Source organism: Siphateles boraxobius, unplaced genomic scaffold (genome assembly GCF_051911475.1).
Source record: "Siphateles boraxobius isolate OS27281-9 unplaced genomic scaffold, OSU_SipBor_1 35, whole genome shotgun sequence".
Classification (NCBI taxonomy): domain Eukaryota; kingdom Metazoa; phylum Chordata; class Actinopteri; order Cypriniformes; family Leuciscidae; genus Siphateles; species Siphateles boraxobius.
Window position 1 is genome coordinate 14,005,769 of NW_027508975.1, and position 22,452 is coordinate 14,028,220.

The 22,452-nt window shown below is 37.2% G+C and overlaps 2 protein-coding genes across 2 annotated transcripts in view; both read left to right on the forward strand.

The window, feature by feature from the left end:
- Window positions 1–415: 415 nt before the first annotated feature.
- umad1 (UBAP1-MVB12-associated (UMA) domain containing 1) lies at window positions 416–16,529 on the forward strand. The gene is made up of 4 exons (XM_077196491.1): window positions 416–679; window positions 934–1,064; window positions 5,299–5,384; window positions 14,884–16,529. Exons 2-4 carry the CDS (start codon window positions 986–988, stop codon window positions 15,160–15,162), a joined length of 444 nt encoding a protein of 147 aa, XP_077052606.1. The 5' UTR covers window positions 416–679; window positions 934–985; the 3' UTR covers window positions 15,163–16,529.
- A 1,298-nt stretch (window positions 16,530–17,827) lies between these two features.
- Window positions 17,828–22,452, forward strand: part of glcci1a (glucocorticoid induced 1a) — a 42,203-nt gene continuing 37,578 nt past the window's right edge. Inside the window, exon 1 of the mRNA XM_077196483.1 lies at window positions 17,828–18,659. Within this exon, the coding sequence (XP_077052598.1) occupies window positions 18,251–18,659 (409 nt within the window). The 5' untranslated portion in view covers window positions 17,828–18,250. The remainder of the gene's footprint in view (window positions 18,660–22,452) is intronic.

Below are 22,452 nucleotides of genomic sequence, written 5' to 3' on the forward strand. Positions count from 1 at the left end.
TTACTTCATGTTTTTCAAACATGACAATAATCATTTACATATCAAAATTTAGTATAACAGTTTGAGGGGGAAAAGGAAAATAAAAGCTTCACAGAAACCTAGTGCGTCATGTTTTACTCGTTTTTCCAACCAATAAGTTCCAACCTACAACTCACTAGGGCTATAATAATTAATTTCTACATAAAATAATAATACATTTTGTTTTCCTTTAGTCCATTTATGTTTATTCATATGGTATTTTCCATCATTAGACATATATTTATAATAAAAGCCACATTTGATTGCATTCTCTGTCTATCAAAATAAAATTAAACCTTTTTCATATTTACAGAGAATAATTCCCAAGTCAACCCCAAGTGAAAAAACACTCTCCAACCCACAGAAATCACACGCACATTATTTAATAAGCATATACATAGTTGTTAGTAAGGGACATGCTAGTAAATATTTACAGATACAGATATGATGCTTTACTACATGAGCTTGAAGTATTGTCGCATTTAAAAAAATGTTTATTGGTAACGCATTGTAAGAGTAATACGCAAAAGCTTGTTTTGGTTTTCACACGGAGCGAAAAAGCAGATGGACACGACGTGGGAAGGACTCGTAAACAAAACTTCAGTCGAGTAGCTCGCTTTTACCACAACAACACTGAAATATTATACTCATATGATTTTAAGTAAGACAGAATTTCACTCAAATCTCAAAAATGTTGTTATTTTTATTGTTCGCTGTATTTCAGCAGAAATGTAGCAAAATAGCAACGCTTGCTAACTTGCTTGTTTATTGAGCTGTCTATAGGAAAAACAAAGCAGCAGCACAGTTTTACTTCATGTTGTGACTTTATATAGATCACATTGATTTTGAATGCATACAGAAAAAGAAAATTACACTTGTTACACTCGATTGATTTCGAAATCTGCTTCATACCAGCATATAATCACGTGTGTTGAGGAGTGACTTCTTTTCAACACAGACACACAAGATGTTTAGGTTTTTCGGATTCAAGAATGACGGAGCCAAAAAATCTTCTGAGAGGGAAACTGATGGATTTGTCATCATTGGTAAGATCAAAAATTAATTTGATCATTTTATTGTAGAAGCACCTTTCTCATTGTCTAGATTTTGTTTTATTATTTTAGTTGAATAAGAAAGTGAAATCTATCTATCTATCTATCTATCTATCTATCTATCTATCTATCTATCTATCTATCTATCTATCTATCTATCTATCTATCTATCTATCTATCTATCTATCTATCTATCTGTCTGTCTGTCTGTCTGTCTGTTTATCTATCTATCTATCTGCCTGTCCGTGTGACCATCTATACATATAAATATTGAAACATTGTTCGGTTAATTCCTATCCACCACAAGAGGGCAGTATAATTCAATCCTCACAATTAGTGTGAATAGTTCATCAATAGTAATAGTTTCTAGAATTCTATCTAGTCTCATTGACATATTTTTCCTTAATATGAAGTAGCAATCAATCAGAACATATATTTGGGGTTCTCTGTACCTATGTGGACACTCCAGGTACAGGTAATGGAGGGATACAGATGGCCAAGGGCCAGTGTTGGTCAAATGCCACAGCCTCTACAGTTAATACAATGATGTTACATAGCCTACCTCTAGTTGCAACTTGCAGTAATAAGGTTTTATGTTTTATGCCTCCCAGCCTACATTTTACTATATTAGAGGGAATGTAGGTCAAAGGGAAAGAGAGATCCCTTGCTTCATAAAAAGCAGGATATGTTTACTGAGGGCTTGAGCCAGATTTGAATAGCTCACACCACATGCTCATGTAGTTTGAGGAAATATTGGTAACCAGGGAATGGAACATTACTGCTGAATATTTGAGGATAGATGGATGTTTGGCAAACTATGCTTGTTCTCCAATTTTAGGCTGACCATGCTGTGAGAATGTTTTAGAAATAAACAGAGAATTTCACTATAGGAGAGTGATGCTTTGATACTTTTAATTTGAAGTTAACATTTATATGAAGCCTGTCGCTTAACTCTTATGAAAATAATGTGAACTGGTATTAAATTATACTATTTGCACTATTGGCAAGGCCTCATGGCCTACAGAAATGTATAAGTAAAAAGGCTGAGTTTTTTTTATTTCATATTGACTGTTTGGTTCTGGGATGTATAAATGATTATTATTATTTTTAATGCAAAGTCTCAGTGTTTATTACAAACTGATTATATTATTGTTCTATTGATTTCTGAGTCATACTCTTCAGCAGCATTTTAGGTTCATTTTAAAACAAAAGTACATTACCAAATGTCTATTTTGATTTTTGAAACCTCTTTTATTCACTCTTCATTATGAGTGTTTGGCAACTGGAACACAAACGGTGCGTGATATAACATTATGAAATTAAACCGGTCCAGAGTGCAGCTTGCTTCATGTGACCCAGTCTTAGTACTTTAGGGTAGATTAACTCAACTCAAGCATGATTCCTGGACTACATTGAAGTGCTCTGGCTCAACCTGGAACTAGACTAAAGGGGTTCGCCAGGCTGACGGGACAAACACATGACCGCTACCTTCACACAGCACAGCAGCAGAACACACTTGTCGATTTTGTTTGGAGCACTAAATGCGGTTCTGTTCACATTCCAAATTTTTCCTGTATGAATGGAATCGCAATTTACAATTACAGTAGGCTATGATGTCATTGATATATGTAGCACTGCACATAACTCCTGCTGAGTGTGGGCGGTTCATATGAAGTAGTGCTCACTGCAGAGCCAAATGACGTCCAGCTCCCCCTCTCTGGACATCATGTGTGGAGCTTCACCTAGTCCAGCTTCACCTCTGTTGATCTAATGGGTGGAGGGATAGTTATGGGTAGGGTTAGGGTTTGGCTGGACCTTCTAGCCTAACCCATTACACCCAAATTACATGGAAGGGGATCTGTACATCATGCTCCATTCATTGGCTCTGCAGTGAGCGGCTTCATTCGGTTCACCTCCAGAACAGGCCCAAGGAACTTGCATATGCGGCTGCGGTAACATGCTGACAGCACATAAGGGACACGGTATAGGCTTACTTTACATTGCATTATTTATCTGTGCCACAGATCCACTTCTCTTGGGGAAAGAAATTCCTTGCTTTGACTTTGAAGTGCAAATGAGGCCCTATATGATTTGTAAAGGCAAATAGTAGGAGCTTGGCAAAGTTTATGTTCCATGTCAAGTCACCTTTATTTATATAGCGCTTTATACAATACAGATTGTTTCAAATCAGCTTTGGCTGTGTGTCCATACCCTTCAAATTGCGCCAATGGAAACGCGTCAATTTCGCCAAAACTACCATATATAGCACAAAAGGTTGGTTTTTCAGGCAATTCGAAAAAAGGAATATTTCGTAAAACTCTATTGGAAGTAATGGGTTTTTTTATGCTTGGATAACATGCCTACATCTCCTTCATTTAAATGATTTTTGTAACAAGGACAGTACAAGCAAAATGTTGAGTTTTGTAATTGTTTCCACTGAATTATTTAATATAATATTAAATGCTCATTCACAGGAAGAACAAATGCTATAACAAGCGATAAACATCTTGGCCTCCACAATCCACACCAAGAGACAATAAGATTCTGTTTATTTTAAGCACCTGAGAACACTACACCCAGAACACACACTTTAAAGACAAATGGATTTGATTGGCTTTCAATGTTTTTATTGGTCACCAGCCTGAAAAAAATCGATCTGAAAGTGATTCCAACAAGATCGTTGTTATTGTTGCGGTTGTGGTTAGAGTGCTATTTTTTTTAAAACTTTGATTATAGTTATCATTCTTGGTGTTAATATTGATTCAATGCTGTAAGCGACTGGCTGTATGACAGCTGAAGTTATCCAGCATATAGCACTGAGTAGTTTTCTACTTTTCTTAATATTGTTTTTTAATTTTTTATTTTAGATGCTTGTGTAATGTAAAGGGTTCCAGTGAATGACTTCAATAATTGTGCTCTTTCACCCTTTCACACTAAATGTGTCCTTGTGCTACAGTTTGTTTTTCCGTATTAGATTTTAAAGCTGAATAAAATTGATACTTTATACATTCCAGAAGAGCATGTGTTTAACATGCCAAATTTGGCAAACATAAAGAGCCATTTTGTCTGATAAACGGATCAGGTCTGTTAGTGATGCATAAAATTTTTGGCAACCGAAAATTATGCACTTTTTTTATTTCATTTCGTTGGCTGAAATATCAATAATCAGCTCACTGTGGAAAAACGTTTCTACAACTTAATTTATTACCTGAGAACACAACATAATGTTCAGAAAACCCTAACAGCAATCAAACCAGAGTTCAATTACCAAAACTTTACTTTCATTTAAGTTTTTCAGCTAAAACATTTACAGTTAGGGAAATGAAACTTGAATTGTGGTTTTGGTTAAAAAAAAATATTTTGGTGCAATACTCCCTGAAGGTCTTATAAGAATTTCACTCTTACAGTGTTTTGCAGCAAATAATTCATTGTCATTTGGAGATGGCAGTTTGAGACTACATGAGGAACAGAGAGCATTGCCCATGCAAAAAAAATGAAAGCAGAGAATATGACCCACATCAGTCCAGGAGGAAAAGTGACTTGCAAACTAACACCATGACCTGGTGACCTCTGGTGATTATATCGCTGTCAGTGTGAATGCCCCTTTAAACGCAAGTCATAGAAGCTTTTTCCCTGAACATAAACAATGGACACCATCTCAATAGGGAGTTATTTGTGGAGGTGTTGTGAAGGTGTTAATAACACAGGGAGGAGCCGTGGTGTGTGTGTGTGTGTGTGTGTGTGTGTGAAGGCCCCAGAGGTGAGCAGAGGATCACCAAGACATTTAGCTGTGTGATTTTCAGGAGCAACAGGAAGAGGCTGGGTTTAATTTTCACACCATCTGCAACTTCAGACAGGAAAAATATGTAATGATGCGATCGGGTCTTACATGGAGAATGTCTTTTTATGTTACACAGCATTCGGTCTAATTATGGCTTCAAGGTGTTGCAGGTTACTCTTTAGTAACACCGCTAATTGTTTCTGTAAGTACGTAGAAGGAATGCTTTGTAATATAATATATCTACGACAGTAATCTAAGTAAGTAATCTACCTTGTTAAATGTAGTTAATCCACATTATTGTCCTGACCGTGGAGGAAAAGTTATTATTCTTTTTGAAAATCAAGCCGTTGCCATGAAGCGTCTATGACTGGCGTTGGAAATCACTATGCCTTTCTTCTCTCTGATTGATTTTAAAAGTATTCATTGTTTTTATTCTTTGCCTTTCAGGTGAAACTGTCGAGGACCAGCGACGGAAGATTCAATCCATGAACATTGAGCAGCCTGCAACAAATGTAATAGTACAACCATCTAAGGTGTGTTTTGTTTCACTTAGTAGAGTGATCCATAATTACAAATACTTAATGATGGTATGACAACAAAATTCAAGTCATCATTCACTTATAATCTTCCTATCCAGTGAGTTGTTAATATGAGACTGAAAATGTGTATGATGTGATTCATATGGACAAGCATGAAGGTCCACCCCTGAACCTAACTATTAGTTGGACGTAAGCAGATAATACAAAAATGTAATTATTTTTGTATTATCTTGTATTATCTTACATATTATGTATTATCTTACATATTATGTAATTATGTTTGTATTAATTTTGTTATAACAAACAAAATTAATTTGAATTACCCAGCAATTTTCCAAAACAAAACGGTTACAAATTGCCATTGAAGTATGTTTGAAACTGCTGTGAACCGGATCAGCGGGTTCATTGAAAGTATAGGCTCAAAAGATTGAACAACTCATTGACTCATTGGTCCAGTCCCAGAGGTTCACTGGTTAACAGTTCACTGGAGGGCAAGATTATCAGTGAATAACAACTTAAATTTTAGTCCATTCTTCACATAAATCTATCACATAGTAGAAGACGGTAAATGTAGTGCACACACAAGTCAGAATCATATAGACAACATTCAATGTGCAGTCACATTTACTGTTATTTACAAGGGCAAAATTCAGTCATTTCATTAGGCATCCTGGAATTTCGCGTGAGGGAGAGAAATTTCAACAGAAAGATTTGCAAAAGGGTTTAATTTAGTTGAACAACAGAAAGCTGCTCATTTTTAAAGTGACTTCTGAGTGAGCTTTGATTTACACATCGATACGATATTAACAGTGGACTTTTTTGCGGCTTTTTTTGAATTTTTGCTAGTGTCACCGCACCTTTATGCTTCTTTTAGCAATTTTTGGATTTAACAGATGGTCAATAAATGTGTGTTTATTTGGAAAAGAGCTGTATAAAGACTTGATGTACATGCTTGTTGAGGAAAGGTGTGCTGTTACTTTTTTTTTAAGTGATCAAACTTACGAGTTTGACCTGGCGGATGATGAAACATCAAAACATTCTTTGCTTAGAGCTGAGTATCAGTAAACACAGAGTATGCTACGTTTTCAGTATGATCCTAATTAAATCTTAAGGATAACTCATAGAGTCGTCTGTGTTAGTGGGCCGGCGTGATTTCCATATGCTGTGTGCTGGGCCCGCAACAGCACTGAAGAGAGAAAGTGCCCCTTGAGTTGCGCTGGCCGAGCGGGTGTGTGACAGGTGCCAGGTGGCAGGACTGAACAGCGGCAACATGTGCCGCTGCCATTCAGCAATCTGTTCCAGCACCGCCTGGAGACATATGGCTAATGAAAGACGCTCAGTCTCACTCTTTCTCATTGAATATGAGAGGCTTTCTCAAAATCCCAAAGCCTAGAGTCAGTTTTTGGAGTTGACTTGTGGACAGGATAAGTACATTTTACAATCACGTGGACAAAATAGTGGAAAAACCACATGGAAAACATCAGCTGTCAAAGAGGCCTTGACAGTATGTATTTTGATATGTGAGTTTCCAAAGAATTATTTGCACAAGTTCCAAAGAGGTCACATGATCACAAAAACAGCACAATGATTTATAGCAGAGTTTAGTTTAGTTCCCCAACCCCAATTAAACACACCTGAACTTGATAATCAAGGTCTTACTAGGCATACTAGAAACTTCCAGGCAGGCGTGTTGAGGCATGTTGGAGCAAAACTCTGCAGGACAGTGGCCCTCCAGGACCGAGGTTCGACACCCCTACTTTAAAGGTTTAGTTCACCCAGAAATTACAATTCTGTCATTATTTACTCACTCTCATATCGTTACAATCCCATAAGACTTTCATTCATCTTCGATGCACAAATTAAGATATTTTTAATGGAATTTGAGAGAACAGAGGTTTGTTCTCATGCGTCAAGAAAGTAGAGTTGAGCTTCCATTTACTATATTTGAGTGCTCTATGTAAGTTCGCTGATCAATTAAACCAGTCGATTAATATGGATACTTTTACAAGCTCTTTATGAACATTTTGAACCGTCCGAGTTTTTGGGTGAATGGACTCTAGATTTGAATGGCATGCAAGTGAGTAATTGTTGACAGAATTTTCTTTTTTGGGTGAACCAACCCTTTAATGTTAAAGTCACAATGAAATCAAAATAGAAAAATCTTATTTTTTATGGAATGGTGCAGTGTTTGTTAGAAAGGAATTATGTGTGCACATCTGCACATCATCATTTTTTTATGATTTCCATTACACGAGAGTAGATGTTAAAACTTCATGCTGATTTGTACTCGGCTTTCTCCAAGATAAGCACCAACTAAGACGTAGCTTTACAGTAACCTATGCTTCTCCATCCATTTACGCATCTTTCCAAATGCTGATGTGAATCTCCTTCTGTCTGGTGTTAATAGCTGCAGTGTATTTGCACACACAACGGCTACAACCAGAGTGCGGTCCCCTCATGACAACCGTCTGGATTGAGCAGAGTAGGGGACATCTCTAGGGTCTTCAAGTGGGCACCTTCCGTCCTCAGTGTTTCGTCGACTAGCCCACGACACCTCAAGAGGGCTCGACAGTGACTCTGGCGTCCCAGAGTCATCCCCCTCCGTCCCCAACTCAAATCAGCCCAGTTTACTGACCTTTACATTCCTCCAGCTGCTGAGGTTGCCCCTTCCTCGTAGTTCACATGTGACCTAACCACAATCTCTCACACACACCTGCAAACTTGTCGCTTTCAGGCGACAATTGCCGTTTTCTTGGTTAATTGGGTCATTTACATGAATCGTGTAGAACAGGGGAGTTTTTTTTTTGTTGGTGTAGGCCATCTTTCGTGCAAACCAAAATTTTGTTATTTCAAATGTAGGCGCGTTGCGCATGGTAAGCACGCTCATAATCCGCCGGAGCCACCACAACATTGCCCAACATCAAATGGCAAACGTAATGCAAGCGGAACGAAACTGCTCGTTATTGTGTGGTTGACGGACCGTTTATCAGTTTGGACCAAAGCCGATCTTGATCAAGCGACACTTTGCCCCTGTCCCAAATGGCGCACTTCATGCGGACTTTCGGTCTCGTGGACTTAAATTGCGCGTGCTCGCCGAGTCTACGAGTCCGTAGGCCGTCCCATTTAGCATTTTAACGCTCTGAAGTGTGCTCAGCAGCGCCCCCTTTCTACCCTTGAAGCGGTCTTCCGCGAAGCCTGCATAGATGCAGGCTCCACGCACTTTAACTACCCAGGAATCCTTGCGAAATGCCAATCAGAAAACGGATGGGAGGAGATTTCTCTCAAGGACTGTTAAAATGGCTTTATGATATAGGCGTACATTTTACCAGTTGTTACTTACAGTTTATACAAACACTATCGACCAGTGGTTGATATCTCAGACATAATAATAGCGTGTTAAATAATACGATCGCATTATGATTCATTACATAAATAGAACCGAATGCCATGGCTTTACTGAGTCATATAAACGTAGTATGAATATTGAAACCTATACATTTTTCTTAAACTCATTTACATTTTAATTTTGTGTTAAAATTGAACATTATGTATTATTATGTACAACTGTATTGATCATTTACATATCCATGACATCTATTCTAATGCCCAGGTGGCATATACAATTATAGAACTGTAAAAGCAGGCTGTGTAGTTCACATGGAAAGATTCTGGATGGCTGTGTACAGCTACGGTTTTGAAGATTCGAAGAGTCTGTTGGTTTATTTGTATAGTTTGCATAGTAATTACAGTTATTACGTTCCTGTGTATTTTGCGTGAATGAGGATTGGGGTCCAAAAATCTTAATTTTTTTTTATTTTAATATGCAAACGACACATTTCTGAGTAGGGCTGGGTACCGAGTTCGGTACTTTTTAGGTACCGACCGAATTGCCTCGATTCTACCGAGTATCGAAACATGTCTTGTTTTTCGGTACCAAGTTTCGGTACCTAAGTGGTTAATCTCGTCAACGTCAGTGAAACAATAAACATGCAGCATGATTGGCTGTGTCGGAAAAACACTAGTTTACGTGGCTGCCCAGAGACGTGGCTCGTCGCAAGTGAGGCTGTAGTGTGTGTGTGTGTGTGTGTGTGTGTGTGTAAGCGTCCAACCCAGATAGATAGAAAATATGTGGAAATGATCAAAAGTGTACGTACCCGACTCGATGCCGTAAGCACACGATGCAATATTTTCGACAAGATAATTGCTGCCAAGACCGGTAACACGGTAAATCTGATAAGGCACTTAAAAGCGCACAGAATACACTTGAGAGTAGAAAGTTTATCAGCCTTCGACTACAAGAACTGGAGCGCGTCACATATAAACAAAACTCAGCGTATAGGATATATCCCGCACACCCCAGTAGCCTATATTTAATTTAATTCAATACACATTTATTTGTATAGCATTTTTCACATAACATATCGTTTCAAAGGAGCTTTACAGAAAATGCATGTGTCTAAATTACAATTTAGATTGATCTGTTATCAGGGGTGACTGTGTGTAATGCATTTCAATTAATTTTCATTCAGTTTCATTGTTAAACAATGCATTAAGTTAAGGCAGAAACAATGAGCTCATTGAAGTAAAGAATACATGTTGTTAAATGATTAGGAAAACTTTAGCATTGGTGCTTATTTACAGACTCAAAATATGAGTGTAAAAAAGTCAACAAACTGAAAAATTAAAAGTTTTTTTTTTAGGTAATGTTATATTGATAAAATTGGTATCGAAAAAGTATCGTTCAGGAACCGGTATCGGTATCGGTATCGAAAATTTTGTTACGATACCCAGCCCTATTTCTGAGCGCTTTATTAAACAGAAATTTGCTGTTGATGTATTAGCCTAAAACAACATGCTCGCCAGATTGTTTATCTAAATAGCCATGTTGTTAGAAATTACAGTTTACCAGGTTTTAGGTTTTTGGTCATTTCCTTGATTTTATTTTTTTTATTCTTTTTTTTAAATTAAAACTAACATCATAAAGTATGATATATTTTTTACTTTGATCAATTCTGGAGCTATAATTGACTCTTCTTAGGAGCATATAAAACAATACAGCTCCTTGGAAAAAATGAAATGTAATATTGTAGTAGTTATAAACAGGTTTATTTTAGTTCAGATTAGTTTGAGGGCAGCAATTGTATTCATAATGTCAAAATAAAACCGACGTAAATGTTACTTGAAGGCATAAGATTTGGGAAAATAAAATAAATCCTGTTCTCGATGCTAAAGACTGTAATTTTTTTCAATGATATTTATGATATTTTTCTAATAAAGGGACTGATGAGATGACCTTTAAGTTTATTCAGCTTCAACGTCTGAGCTTAGACCTTCTTCCTGTTTCCGGCGTGACGATCGAGTCTGTCCCAAAAATACCTCTCAATGCGCCCTCGCGGACTCGCGCTAAGGGCCCTATAGGTCTGCACTACAATGACGTCACCGAAGTGTGGACTCTGAGGAAGTCCACAAGTCCGGAGTGTGCCATTTGGGACAGGGCCTGTTACTACACAGCGCTAGTAAGAGATCCAGTAAAGGAAGCATTTGAATTTGTCACAGAAGTAATAACATCGCTGCGAGTCCTCCGAGATCTAGTGAGAAACATTCACATTTCTCTGTTATTAACGGATCAAACAGCACTGACGTGGAAACTAGGAGGAAACATTGTGCCATGAATTAACTATCCAGTGTCCACAGATCAGCAACATTCACCATGGATTTACTGTAGTAACACTAACTGCAACCATGGAAGTTTGGCAGGAATAGTAAACTATAATGCCTTCAAGTAACATTTACGTCGGTTTTATTTTGACATTATGAATACAATTGCTGCCCTCAAACTAATCTGAACTAGAATAAACCTTTGTTTATAACTACTACAATATTAAATTTCATTTTTTCCAAGGAGCTGTTTTGTTTTATATGCTCCTAAGAAGAGTCAATTATAGCTCCAGAATTGCTCAAAGTAAAAAAAAAATCATACTTTATGATGTTAGTTTTAATTTAAAAAAAGAATAAAAAAAATTAAATCTAAGAAATGACCAAAAACCTAAAACCTGGTAAACAGTAATTTCTAACAACATGGCTATTTAGATAAACAATCTGGCGAGCATGTTGTTTTAGGCTAATACACCAACAGCAAATTTCTGTTTAATAAAGCGCTCAGAAATGTGTCGTTTGCATATTAAAATCTAAAAAATTAAGATTTTTGGACCCCAATCCTCATTCACGCAAAATACACAGGAACGTAATAACTGTAATTACTATGCAAACTATACAAATAAACCAACAGATCTTTCGAATCTTCGAAACCGTAGCTGTACACAGCCAGCCAGAATCTTTCCGTCTCAACCACAGCCAGTTGCTGCTCCTTTCTGCTGCTTCAGATAAGTTCTTTACTGTGCGACGCAACTCTTGGCCACTGAATCTGACGTCTCTGAGGAACCGGGTTGTAGAGTGTGCCACAAATCCTCGACAACCCACTTCCACTGGATAAACCTGGACTCTCCATCCTCGCTGTTCTGCTTCAGTGGCCAGATGAGCATACCGCACTTTCTTCCTCTCATATGCCTCATCTACAGCATCCTCCCATGGCACTGTTAACTCTATCAGTTGAACAATGCGTGCTGATCCAGACCACAAAACAATATCTGGTCGGAGGTTAGTGGTGGCAATCTCAGGTGGAAAAATAAGTCGTTGATCAAGATCAGCCAGCATTTTCCAGTCCCTAGCAGCTTCCAGTTGTCCTGGGCGAGAATTGGTTTTAACACCTTTTCTTGGTGGTTGCTCGCCTGGGCGGAGGAATATTGTCTTCTGCGTGTAATGTTTTGCTAGAACAGGCTGCAACTTATTGATCATGTTACGCTTGTCTTCCAATGCTAAAGCCAAACATCGGAGTACTTGGTCATGGCGCCAAGTAAACCGACCTTGGCTAAGAGCCACCTTACATCCTGTCAAAATGTGCCTTTATGTGGCAGGTGATGGACACAAAGGACAAGAGGGATCCTCTCTTACCCAGAGGTTTAGGTTCTGTGGTGATGGGAGAACATCATATGTTGACCTGATAAGGAAACTGATCCTACTCTCTTCATTGACCAAAGGTCTTGCCAGCCCATCTTGCGTTGTTCCACACTCTCCCATCTCATCCACTCTCCCTGCTTGGCCTGGGATATGGCCTTTATACACCTCATCCTCTCCTCCTCCTTTCGCACCTCGTTGACTACGAGCTTCCTCCTTTGAGCTGGGCCTGCCTTGTGCCATTTAGGAGGAGGTAAACTGAGCCCAAAACCCCCTCTTCCATGCTATACCTGTCCCACAATATCACCAATTTGAAAGGCAGCCTTTGCCTCTTCCACAGATTTAATCTTTAATCTAAATTAATCTTTAATAAAGACATTTACGTCCTCTCCCTCTTGTAACATCTTGTCTCTGATGACGTGTGCACTGGGACAATAATCACTCTTCTCCAGCAACCTGTTGCTAACATGAGATCGCAGCAATTAACTAGGATCCAATCAGTTCCTGATGGATAAAATCCAAAAGGCCCAGCCCTACATTTTTTTTCTGTTTCACTCGGGTATACGCCACAGTAGGGAATGCTTTTCACGCTTGATGCAGACTTTTAGGGGGAAATTAATTGACACTACATGTGAAACATTGACAGGAACAGAATGAAACTTCATAGGAAAGCTGTTAAATGCCATGAAAGCACATCCTCAGAAATGACCAGAGAGTTGAATTAGCAGTTCTGTGACTCAGTTGGACCACAAGCCATGTGTTATGACCTACACAAAGCTCCTATTCAGAAACCTCATTCAGATAATTAAAGGACAAGCTGAGAATTCTAATCAGTTACTTACCTTGTGTTTATCAAAACTGGTATGATTTATTATTTTCCTTGAAAGGATATCCAAGCTACTCTTTTCCTTACAATGAGTATGAATAGAGACCAATATTTCCAAAGAAGAGATTCCACTTCGATTGAAACAAATTGTAGTCTGTTTCTCACACAGAGCTATCATGTGGTTTTAGGAGACTTTGGATTTTAGTGCAAATCATATGGACTGCTTTTATTGTGATTTTTAGGCTTTGTTGGGGCTGAACAGCTTTCGATCACCATCCACTTTCATTCGTATGGAAGTTAAGATTTCCACCTTATTTATTTCAGTTAGTTGTTCAGTGTTTTTGCTTCTCCCTCTATGTATTGTTCCAGTCTCATGTTACAGTAAAGAACTGACATTAATAGATCATCATTCCCTGTCTGACATGTCTTTGGCACTCATATAAGACAAACGGGAAAAGTAAGAAACCACCTCCAGCCTCCACAACTAAGACAACCAATTATGTTTACCTGCAGTTTAAGAAAGCTTTGCTCATTTAATCACTGACAAATTAACATATATTTTTGAGCATTTAGTTTCATATTTGACCTTAATTGATAATGCACAGGATTGACAGTGTCTCTTACTGGTGTATTAGAGCTGATTATGTTATAATACACCACTACACCAAAACTATTATATATTTTAGAATTTTCTTTGCCTTACAAAGGTTTTGGGTCAATAATATGTTTTGATTTTTTTGAAAGAAGTCATTTTATGCTCACCAAGGATGCATTTATTTGATCAAAAATGCAGTAAAATATAAAATATCTGTTTTTTATTTGAATATATTTTCAAATGTAATCTATTCCTGTTATGGCAAAGTTGAATTTTCAGCATCATTACTCCAGTCTTCAGTGTGATACAAAACAGTGATACAGTTTTTTTAGTATTCTTTGATGAATAGAAAGTTCAAAAGACTAGCATTCAAAAAATATATATCTTTTGTAACAATATATAAGTGTTTACTGGCACTTTTGATTAATTTAATGTGTCCTTGCTGAATAACAGTTTTAATTTCTTTCAATAAATGAAAAATCTCACTAGCCCAAAACTTTTAAAAAGTAGTGTAGTTGAATGAGAATTGTTTGTCTCGATGAAAATAATTCACTTATATTTAAAAACAGTTTTAAACCTGCTGTACTGTGTCGCACGTCTGTGCATGATTAGTTGTGTCATACTGTGAAGTTCAGCTCTACTTGTGGTACAACATGTGACTTCCTTCATCGTGATGTTTCAGGGTTGTAATGAATCTTCATCCACCTCATATGAGACCAGATTTCTCAGCTCTGTGGCTGCAGGCTTTCTCTTTTTGGGGGTAATAATGAGAGGCACATTTTTCGACTCATTGCAGTCAGTCTTACGATTAACAAATAATGCTAAAGGAACCGATACCTAACATATTATATCACCTGACCTTGATGGTGATGATAATGAGTGAAGGCTTAACTTATTCAGCATTTGATGAGGATTTAAAGACCTAAACACCTGGTCACAGTTTGGTAAATGGTACTATAGTTGAGACACACATGCTGTGATGAACATAATAACAGTACTGATCTTCAACAGATCAGGTTTCTCAGTTTTCACCGTGCATTTTCTTTCTTTTTGTTCAGCCATCCAGTGCCGGGAACAGAGGATTTGCAGAGACTGCTCAGCCTTCCTCTCAGCCCACATCTGCTAAGATGTCTTCAGAAACGCACGGTGTAGACGCCACCCCTGCTCTCCCTGAACTTTTAGGCGATATACCGTTCACTTTAGCGCCACACATCCTTGCCATGCAGGCAGGCCTACCCTTTGTAACAGATATCACCTTGCCTCACGACATAAATGACAAACTAGCCAACTTTCGTTATGACTTCTCCTTGGAGAACTCTGTGCTTTGTGAGCCTTGACTCTCAGCCCATCAGTTATATCACTAACACATGATGAACTATGAGCCTTTGGTTGTCAAGATTCTCCTTAACCGCTTGCCTCTTTAATAAATTAAGATCTAGTTCAGTTAGCTGACAAAAATCGGTCACTGACTTTAGGGTGTTGGACTCAAACGAACATATTGTCCATTTAAGTTAGTGAAGTTCACATCAAGATGGTTTACAGTCTCTCAGGATCTTACACTTGATTGTGTGAGATGAGTGTTAACGCCTCATTTAAAAACAGTATATGGGTATTTATAAGATGACCTATGGCTTTACATTTTTCAAATATAGTTTGTTTAAATTTTACGGGTGTAAATTCTGTGCAATTTAGCATTTTGACTCTGTGGGGTCCTGTAGCATAAGATGATATGCTGTAATTGTTTAGAAACTGCTATGTTTCTCAGTAGTTGCATTCGGTTGTTTGATGTTTCAGACATCACAGTCTGCGTTGGCCTTCCTCAGTTTATTCTTAGTTCTGCAAAGACTTACTGTAATTTATGGAACCGGTTTCAAGAAGTTTGATTGGAGATTGTTCACTTAAACCAGTCATGATGCATGGAAAGAAAGATTTGATAGTAATCTGTCACTCAGCAATGTAATTCTTTAAACATATCTAAAATAAATAACTGAATAACAGATATAAGTATTTAATTCAAAAATAAATTGTTTTTAAAATACATATAAATATTAAAAATGACAATCATAATGGCCTTTTGGCTAGTCCACTATATTTGCTGTAACTCGACAGTGCCTAAAATCTTAAGGTGTAGCAAAAGCACACCTCTGTCTGCTACTGGTCAGCCAAACAGATAGTCCCACCGTTAACTGACGCCATTGGTTGAGTCAGTGTTGCTATGCCGGGCTGTTTGGGATGCAAACAATGTTTTGATGGTGTTTACACTTTTCAGGGGAATCAGTATAGAGTAAAGCTTATAAAACAACAAAAGCAGTGAGTGCTACACGGTAGTCTTTACGTAGCCACTGGTACTCATTGGATCAAACTATATAGATGAAATACTCCAAGGCACTCGCATGGTAAAAGTAAAAAGCCTTTAATTAACTGGGCTTAATCATTAAAAACCTACAAATAAAAGTGTAGATCTACTGGTTTTGGATTTTTACTTTCACCACATGAGTGCCTTGGAGTGTTTTGTCTTTATAATTAACATTTTGCTTACTTGTAGTTGTGTCTGCATATTAAGTTGGGATATGAAGTATTTTTACAACACAAACATTACACACATTTTGTGTTGCAAAGAATTGCACTTAAAATTGAGACATGGACATTGCAGTGCTCATTATACATGGGCCAATATTATATCTCTTTGTTTGTAAATGTATGCATGTATGCATTTTTTTGGGGGGTGGGGGGTGGGTGGTGAACATTACATGCGTCTACTGTTGTTGTTTGGTTTTAATGCATGAAGATTTTAAGTTCTGCTTAGATATCTGCCTCCCAAAATGGGGCGTTATGTATTCTGAACATTGTTAAATTGCAAAAACATGCACATGGATTTTAATACGATTTCCTGTTCTGTTTGAACAGGCTACATAGTTGTTGATCTGTTTTTTTCCCCCTCTTTCATCTGAATTTCAGTTAATGAATGGGTTTTATAGTTAGTGCTGCTATGTACACAATGCACTCAGGTTTAGCTGTCTCCTTTACATCTTCTGCACTTTACTTGATAGTTTATTTCCTTGATATCACATCAAATCTCATATATATATATATATATATATATATATTGGTCTTTGTTTTGATTTTTCAAATGCAGTTATTTTATCTAAGGTTCCTCCTAATTTCTTAGTCACTGACCAGTCCTTTTCAAAACACTGTACTGAAGTAATCAAAGTTTACTTTGCATTGTGCTGTCTTTGCCCTTTAAAATGTCTGTAAAATAATTTAATGTCACCTTAACTATGGATTCCTTATCGATTAATATCTGGAACAGAATTCCTCATTGATTCTAAACCCACATGATGTTTATGCTAAATTCTGAGCATGAGCGGAATGTAATGACGATGTTTAATTAAAATTGTATTTGATTACATTGTTTTGTTGCAATTTGCTATTTTGTATGTACATATCTTGCAAATATTATTTAGCACAAAAATGATATAAAATTGACTGTGTACTTATAGGTAAAATACATATAATATACATATAACTTTAATTTTAAATTATATATATATATATATATATATATATATATATATATATATATTTATTTATTTTTTCAGGAAAGGCAACAAATTTAAATGTTAACAAAAATGTCACATCACTGTTTTGTCCAAAAACCTTTTAAATTACTGAATTGAATAAATTACATTTAGAGCCCTGGTCTCTCGTATGTCTTCTATTAATGTTCTTTGCATTACTTACCGTTAAATCCGTTACACCATCTGTGTTATCTAGTATTAATGTTTGTACTTTGTACCATTAGATTAGTCTGCCAGTTTACAGTCTCAACCAATAGCAAGACATAATCCCAAACGTTCTTAACCACAATGAGTCCATTGGCTCCTTCTGAGTCCATCATTTTCGCTAAACCAATCATATTTTATTTGATTGTGCGATGCACCAATCAGAGGTCGTAAGAGCGCCGGACGCTCCCGCCCACACGTCTCGATGACTGTGCCGCTTAAGTGCCTGTCATTTGGAGTAACACAAGGCAAAGAGGGGTGCTGAGACACACGACAGTCGGGATAACATTTCTTCAGCGTCAACTTTTTTAGGTTTCCAGACTAGGATGAACCCCTGACACATTTTAAGGACAAGTTAGCGTCATCTAATCATCTGCATGACTAAAGGACAAAAACTTCGTTCAGGGAAGTTAACGTTACATTGCTAACTTACAATTTCAGCACACTACTAACCGACAAGCTGAGGCTGCGCATTAACGTTACACCAAAATTAAAATAAGCTTCTGCTTTTTTAACTGTTAAAATACGTTTAATGAGCAGTTTAATTAATGACGTGAGCTTAGTTAATGAAGGCTTGAGAAGGAATGTATTAGTGTATTTGTTTAGTGAAACTACCACATAACGTTAGTTAGGTTCAGTCATGTCAGCATCACCTGTGCACTCGGCTCGGGTCAAGCGTGGCAATGACGGATCCCCCATCAACACCTCCTCCTCTTCCTCAGCATCATCATCATCATCATCCTCTGCCGGCAACACGAGCCGGTTGCAGCCCATTCGCGCCACGGTGCCCTACCAGCTCCTGCGTGGAAATCAGCAGCACAGCCCGACCCGCCCTCCCGCGTCCATCTATTCCTTCTCCATCTCAGTCGGAAGCAACACAGAACCGACCGCAGCAGCCCAGCACAGCAGCTCCAGTTCCGACAGCCCGACGCTCACCAGTCCGGCAGGAAACGGCTCGCTGGACGGTCGGCTGATCCCGCGGCAGAGGCGCTCTCCTCCGGACCACAGGAGCTCACCCGAGTGCTGCCCTCATTCACCTGTCCTGAGAGGTAAACAACAGGCCCAAATCCTGCCTCATTTAACGTTACTGCCATTCATTTAAGCATCTTCACATACGCTCCTGCTGGAGTCGTTTAATTGGGTCAGGGTGTTTGTCATGTAACGTTAGCCTACTGTATATGAAAACAACATCCATTCTTCACATAAAACTGTCACTATAGCACTATAAACCAGAAACGTACATGCATGACACAGATATGACAGCTTTAATAAGAGTATTAGATATAGAATACATATTAAAAATACAGCCCTATTAACTAAATTTGCTTATTTATTTTAGATCGAAACCAAATGCGTTTAAAGCGTTAATACTAATGTGCATAATCAGGGTGTTTATGCATCATGACCATGGCTGTGATTTAAAACCTAGTGAGTTGCCTAGACAGTCGTCGTATATCGCGAACACGAGCCTTTTTCCCGTTGTCATGGCAGCTAAGCGGTTTTTTTTTTAAACGCTGCGTTCGGTTCCATTCTGTTTCTGTATTAAACGCAAGAATGCGTCCCGTCTACACCACTCGTGATGCCCATAAAAGCCGTCTATGTAGTAAGCTCGCTAGGTTTTGAGACACGGCCCGCGCTGGGTCAGCTCCTGCTAAAGCTAGCGATTTGTAGCTTCATAAACAATAACACACGCATAACTACCAATATTGAGTTATTTCTATGTAGTCCTGAATGAGCTTGCATGTCTTTCTCATGGTTTTAGTTAATTCGCTGTTGTTTATCGGGCAGGGATGGAAAGAATTACGTGGGTAATTGGAGGTTGAGTGAGTGAGAGTGTGTGTGTGTGTGTGTAAGGCCACACAGGGGGCCTCGTCACAAACACACAACCTCAACCCTGCTGTTCTGCTTCATAACACATTATTATGAAACCTAAATGTTGCAAATTCAGCACCTAAAACCGTATTTAACGACTTGACGTGTTGCCTGTATATTTGGGATAAATAACATGTAAAATGTTCATTCATTTCCAGTAGGCCTACTGCATTTTCAGTCTTCATATTCATGCCCTTCTGCCCCCCTAAATTTAAAACTATGGTAACTTGGTATAAGCCACCATTGTCATTAAAAAATAAATTTGTTTATGATGATTTAACAGTAATGATGCACAGTGGCTCCAAAATATATTTGGTCCACTGATCTGTAATATAGATATCAGTGATTTGGATGTTTAATTCACATTTATTTTAATCCATTGTATTAACAAAATATTAAACCAAATACAATTTATATGCTTGCAGTGACATTCAGAGAGTAAGTGAGTCCAAATACTTTCTGGGGATTTTTGTTGACATTAATCATCATGAATCCCTTGACATTAATTTGATAATTGATTATGAATTGGTGTTTGTGGTAAGGCATTCCTTCTGCTCAGGCTTTGTATCAGAGAAATAGGTTAATGTAGGCTAATGTCCACCTTTTTTAATTATATTGTAAGGAGAATCTTAATCAATATTTGCCTGGCTGATGACAGGTTATCTGTCTCTTATCATATGGAAATATGTTAAATTCAGGAAGGAGCTAGTGATGGGAGGATTGGATCATTTTACTGAATCTCTCGTTCAATCTCGTTCATCAAAATGAATGAATATTTATTGAAGTCATTTTGTTCATTTGAGTGGCGTTAAATGTTACATTTTCTACAGACAAAATACCTGAACACGTCCACCTACACATTCTTGATCATTTTCTGAATTAGGAAATCATTATAATACAGCCAAATATAATTTATGAGGAACATATATAATTACATTACCTTCCAAGTCCTTCATTCATTTGTCACGTGACAGACGCAATGAACAAATCTTTCATGAATGACCCATCTCTAGAAGGAACTCTAAGGCTTTTTAAACGTTTGTTTTAGCCAAGAAAGAAAACTTTCTCTTTCAAGTTCCTTTGGTTTAGACATTGAACAAGCATTGGAAAAATCATATATATTCTGCCATTTGAAGTTTGAATTTCAGTTTGAAGTTCTCACTATATTTTTCTGCAGTGTGCAAAAAACATAGCATAGGCTATATTTGCTTATTAATAGATTTGTAAGTAACAAAAATATTACAAATATAATATAAATTTACTATATATTTTTTTAAATTATTATAGTAAGCAATTTGTAATGTGCATTACTGCACAAAGTTAGTCATCATATGGATATTATTATTAATTTGTAATATTCAGCATCCGGATTTTAAGTTAATCTTGTATGATTATATTTAAAGGAAAGTGTATTTAATTTAAACGTTGTGTGTGATTGTTAATGTTAAAACACTGTATCATATCCCAGCTTAATATACAGCCAAGTAATCAGATTGATTTTTCCTAAAAGCTTTTAACACTCTTGCAGATTAGGACATTACACAGTATTACTAAGCAAGTCAAAAAGTGGGATATGTTCAATAAGAATTTCAAAACAGTTTTAGTTTAAATGAAATTTGTGTAACACTGCTGACACTGCTTGATGTCATATCAACTACCTACTGACAGAAATTTTGTCTAGCTTTTAATTTACAGTAGTTTCTTGTAATTACAGAATTCATCAAAGATTCTGTGGCCTTGAATTCTTGAGTGTTTTATCATGAGTTAAATGAACAGTCAGATATTTTTAGAAGTTTAAATCTTGTTTCAGATATGCTTTCTCTCAGCTCTCATAATTCAGTGTCATGTTAAGCACTATTCATTTGATGTACTGCGAGTGTAGACTGAGATAGGCTAAACCCTTTAGCTTTTATTTGAGTGAAAATCTGGAGTTTCTGTGAAAACAGGTTTACAATTGAATTGCCTCTTATTACTAATCTAGTGAAACTCGACTCGAGTATGGCTGTTACTGGAAGCCAGTGATTATAGTTTATAAAGTTATAAATATGTACATTTTTCTAACTAAAATGCATCGCTTCTCTTCAGAAGGCCTTTATTAACACCCTGGAGTCATATATGGATTAGCTACTTTTATTATGATGGATGGATGGCTGCGCTTTTTGGGGCTTCAAAATCTAAAGTACCATTCGCTCCCATTATAAAAGAGACAAGATATTTTTTAATGTTTTAAAAATCTAAATGTGTTTGGCTGAAAAAAGAATGGCATATACACCTAGGATGGCTTGAGGGTGAGTGCACAAACTCAACACTGTTCCCAAATGCGTGTTAAACTCTCAGCACATGCATAGGTATAGTTCGCTGGATTCACTGTGAGTGAATCACATTTTGAAAGTCCCATGTCAGAAAGTCCCACAAGCATTTCCATTTTGCATATTCTGACAAGTTAGTCTTGTTAAACCTCACCGTCATGAAATGAACGAGCCCCCGTCAAACAGACAAGGAGCACAATAATTCTGACTAAAATACACATTTTGCTAAAACATATATTGTTTAAGATATTAAGTGTAAGTTTAAAATTCTACATGTAACACAAGCAGTCTTATTTATGAGAGGAGTAACAGTAAAGTCAATATTGTTGGAAAAGTCCATTAATGTAATATAATTATGTTCAGGCGAGGAAGTGCGTGTTCTTCGTACCTCGTACAAGTTAACAACATTTTGTGCTTTTGTTTATAGTTTTTAATTTAGTATTTTTAATTTCTGCTTTAAAAATATTAGTAGCCAATCAGTTGTTTTTGTTTTGGAATGCAATGTTTGTATTTTAACCCTTTTTTGCTTATAATGTTGGCTACAGCATAGGCTACATAGATTCACTATTATTTGTTTTTAGGCTTTATATTACAAATAGTTTGGAAGACAGCATTGGGCAGGATGTGGAATAACATTGCTTAAAATAATGGATTCAAATGA

Bases quoted from the DNA above. Each gene is read 5' to 3' on its own strand.
- umad1 (XM_077196491.1), top strand. From the start codon at position 986: ATGTTTAGGTTTTTCGGATTCAAGAATGACGGAGCCAAAAAATCTTCT. The intron at 1,065-5,298 runs GTAAGATCAAAA...TTTGCCTTTCAG, and splicing joins TGATGGATTTGTCATCATTG to GTGAAACTGTCGAGGACCAG. The intron at 5,385-14,883 runs GTGTGTTTTGTT...CTTTTTGTTCAG, and splicing joins TAATAGTACAACCATCTAAG to CCATCCAGTGCCGGGAACAG.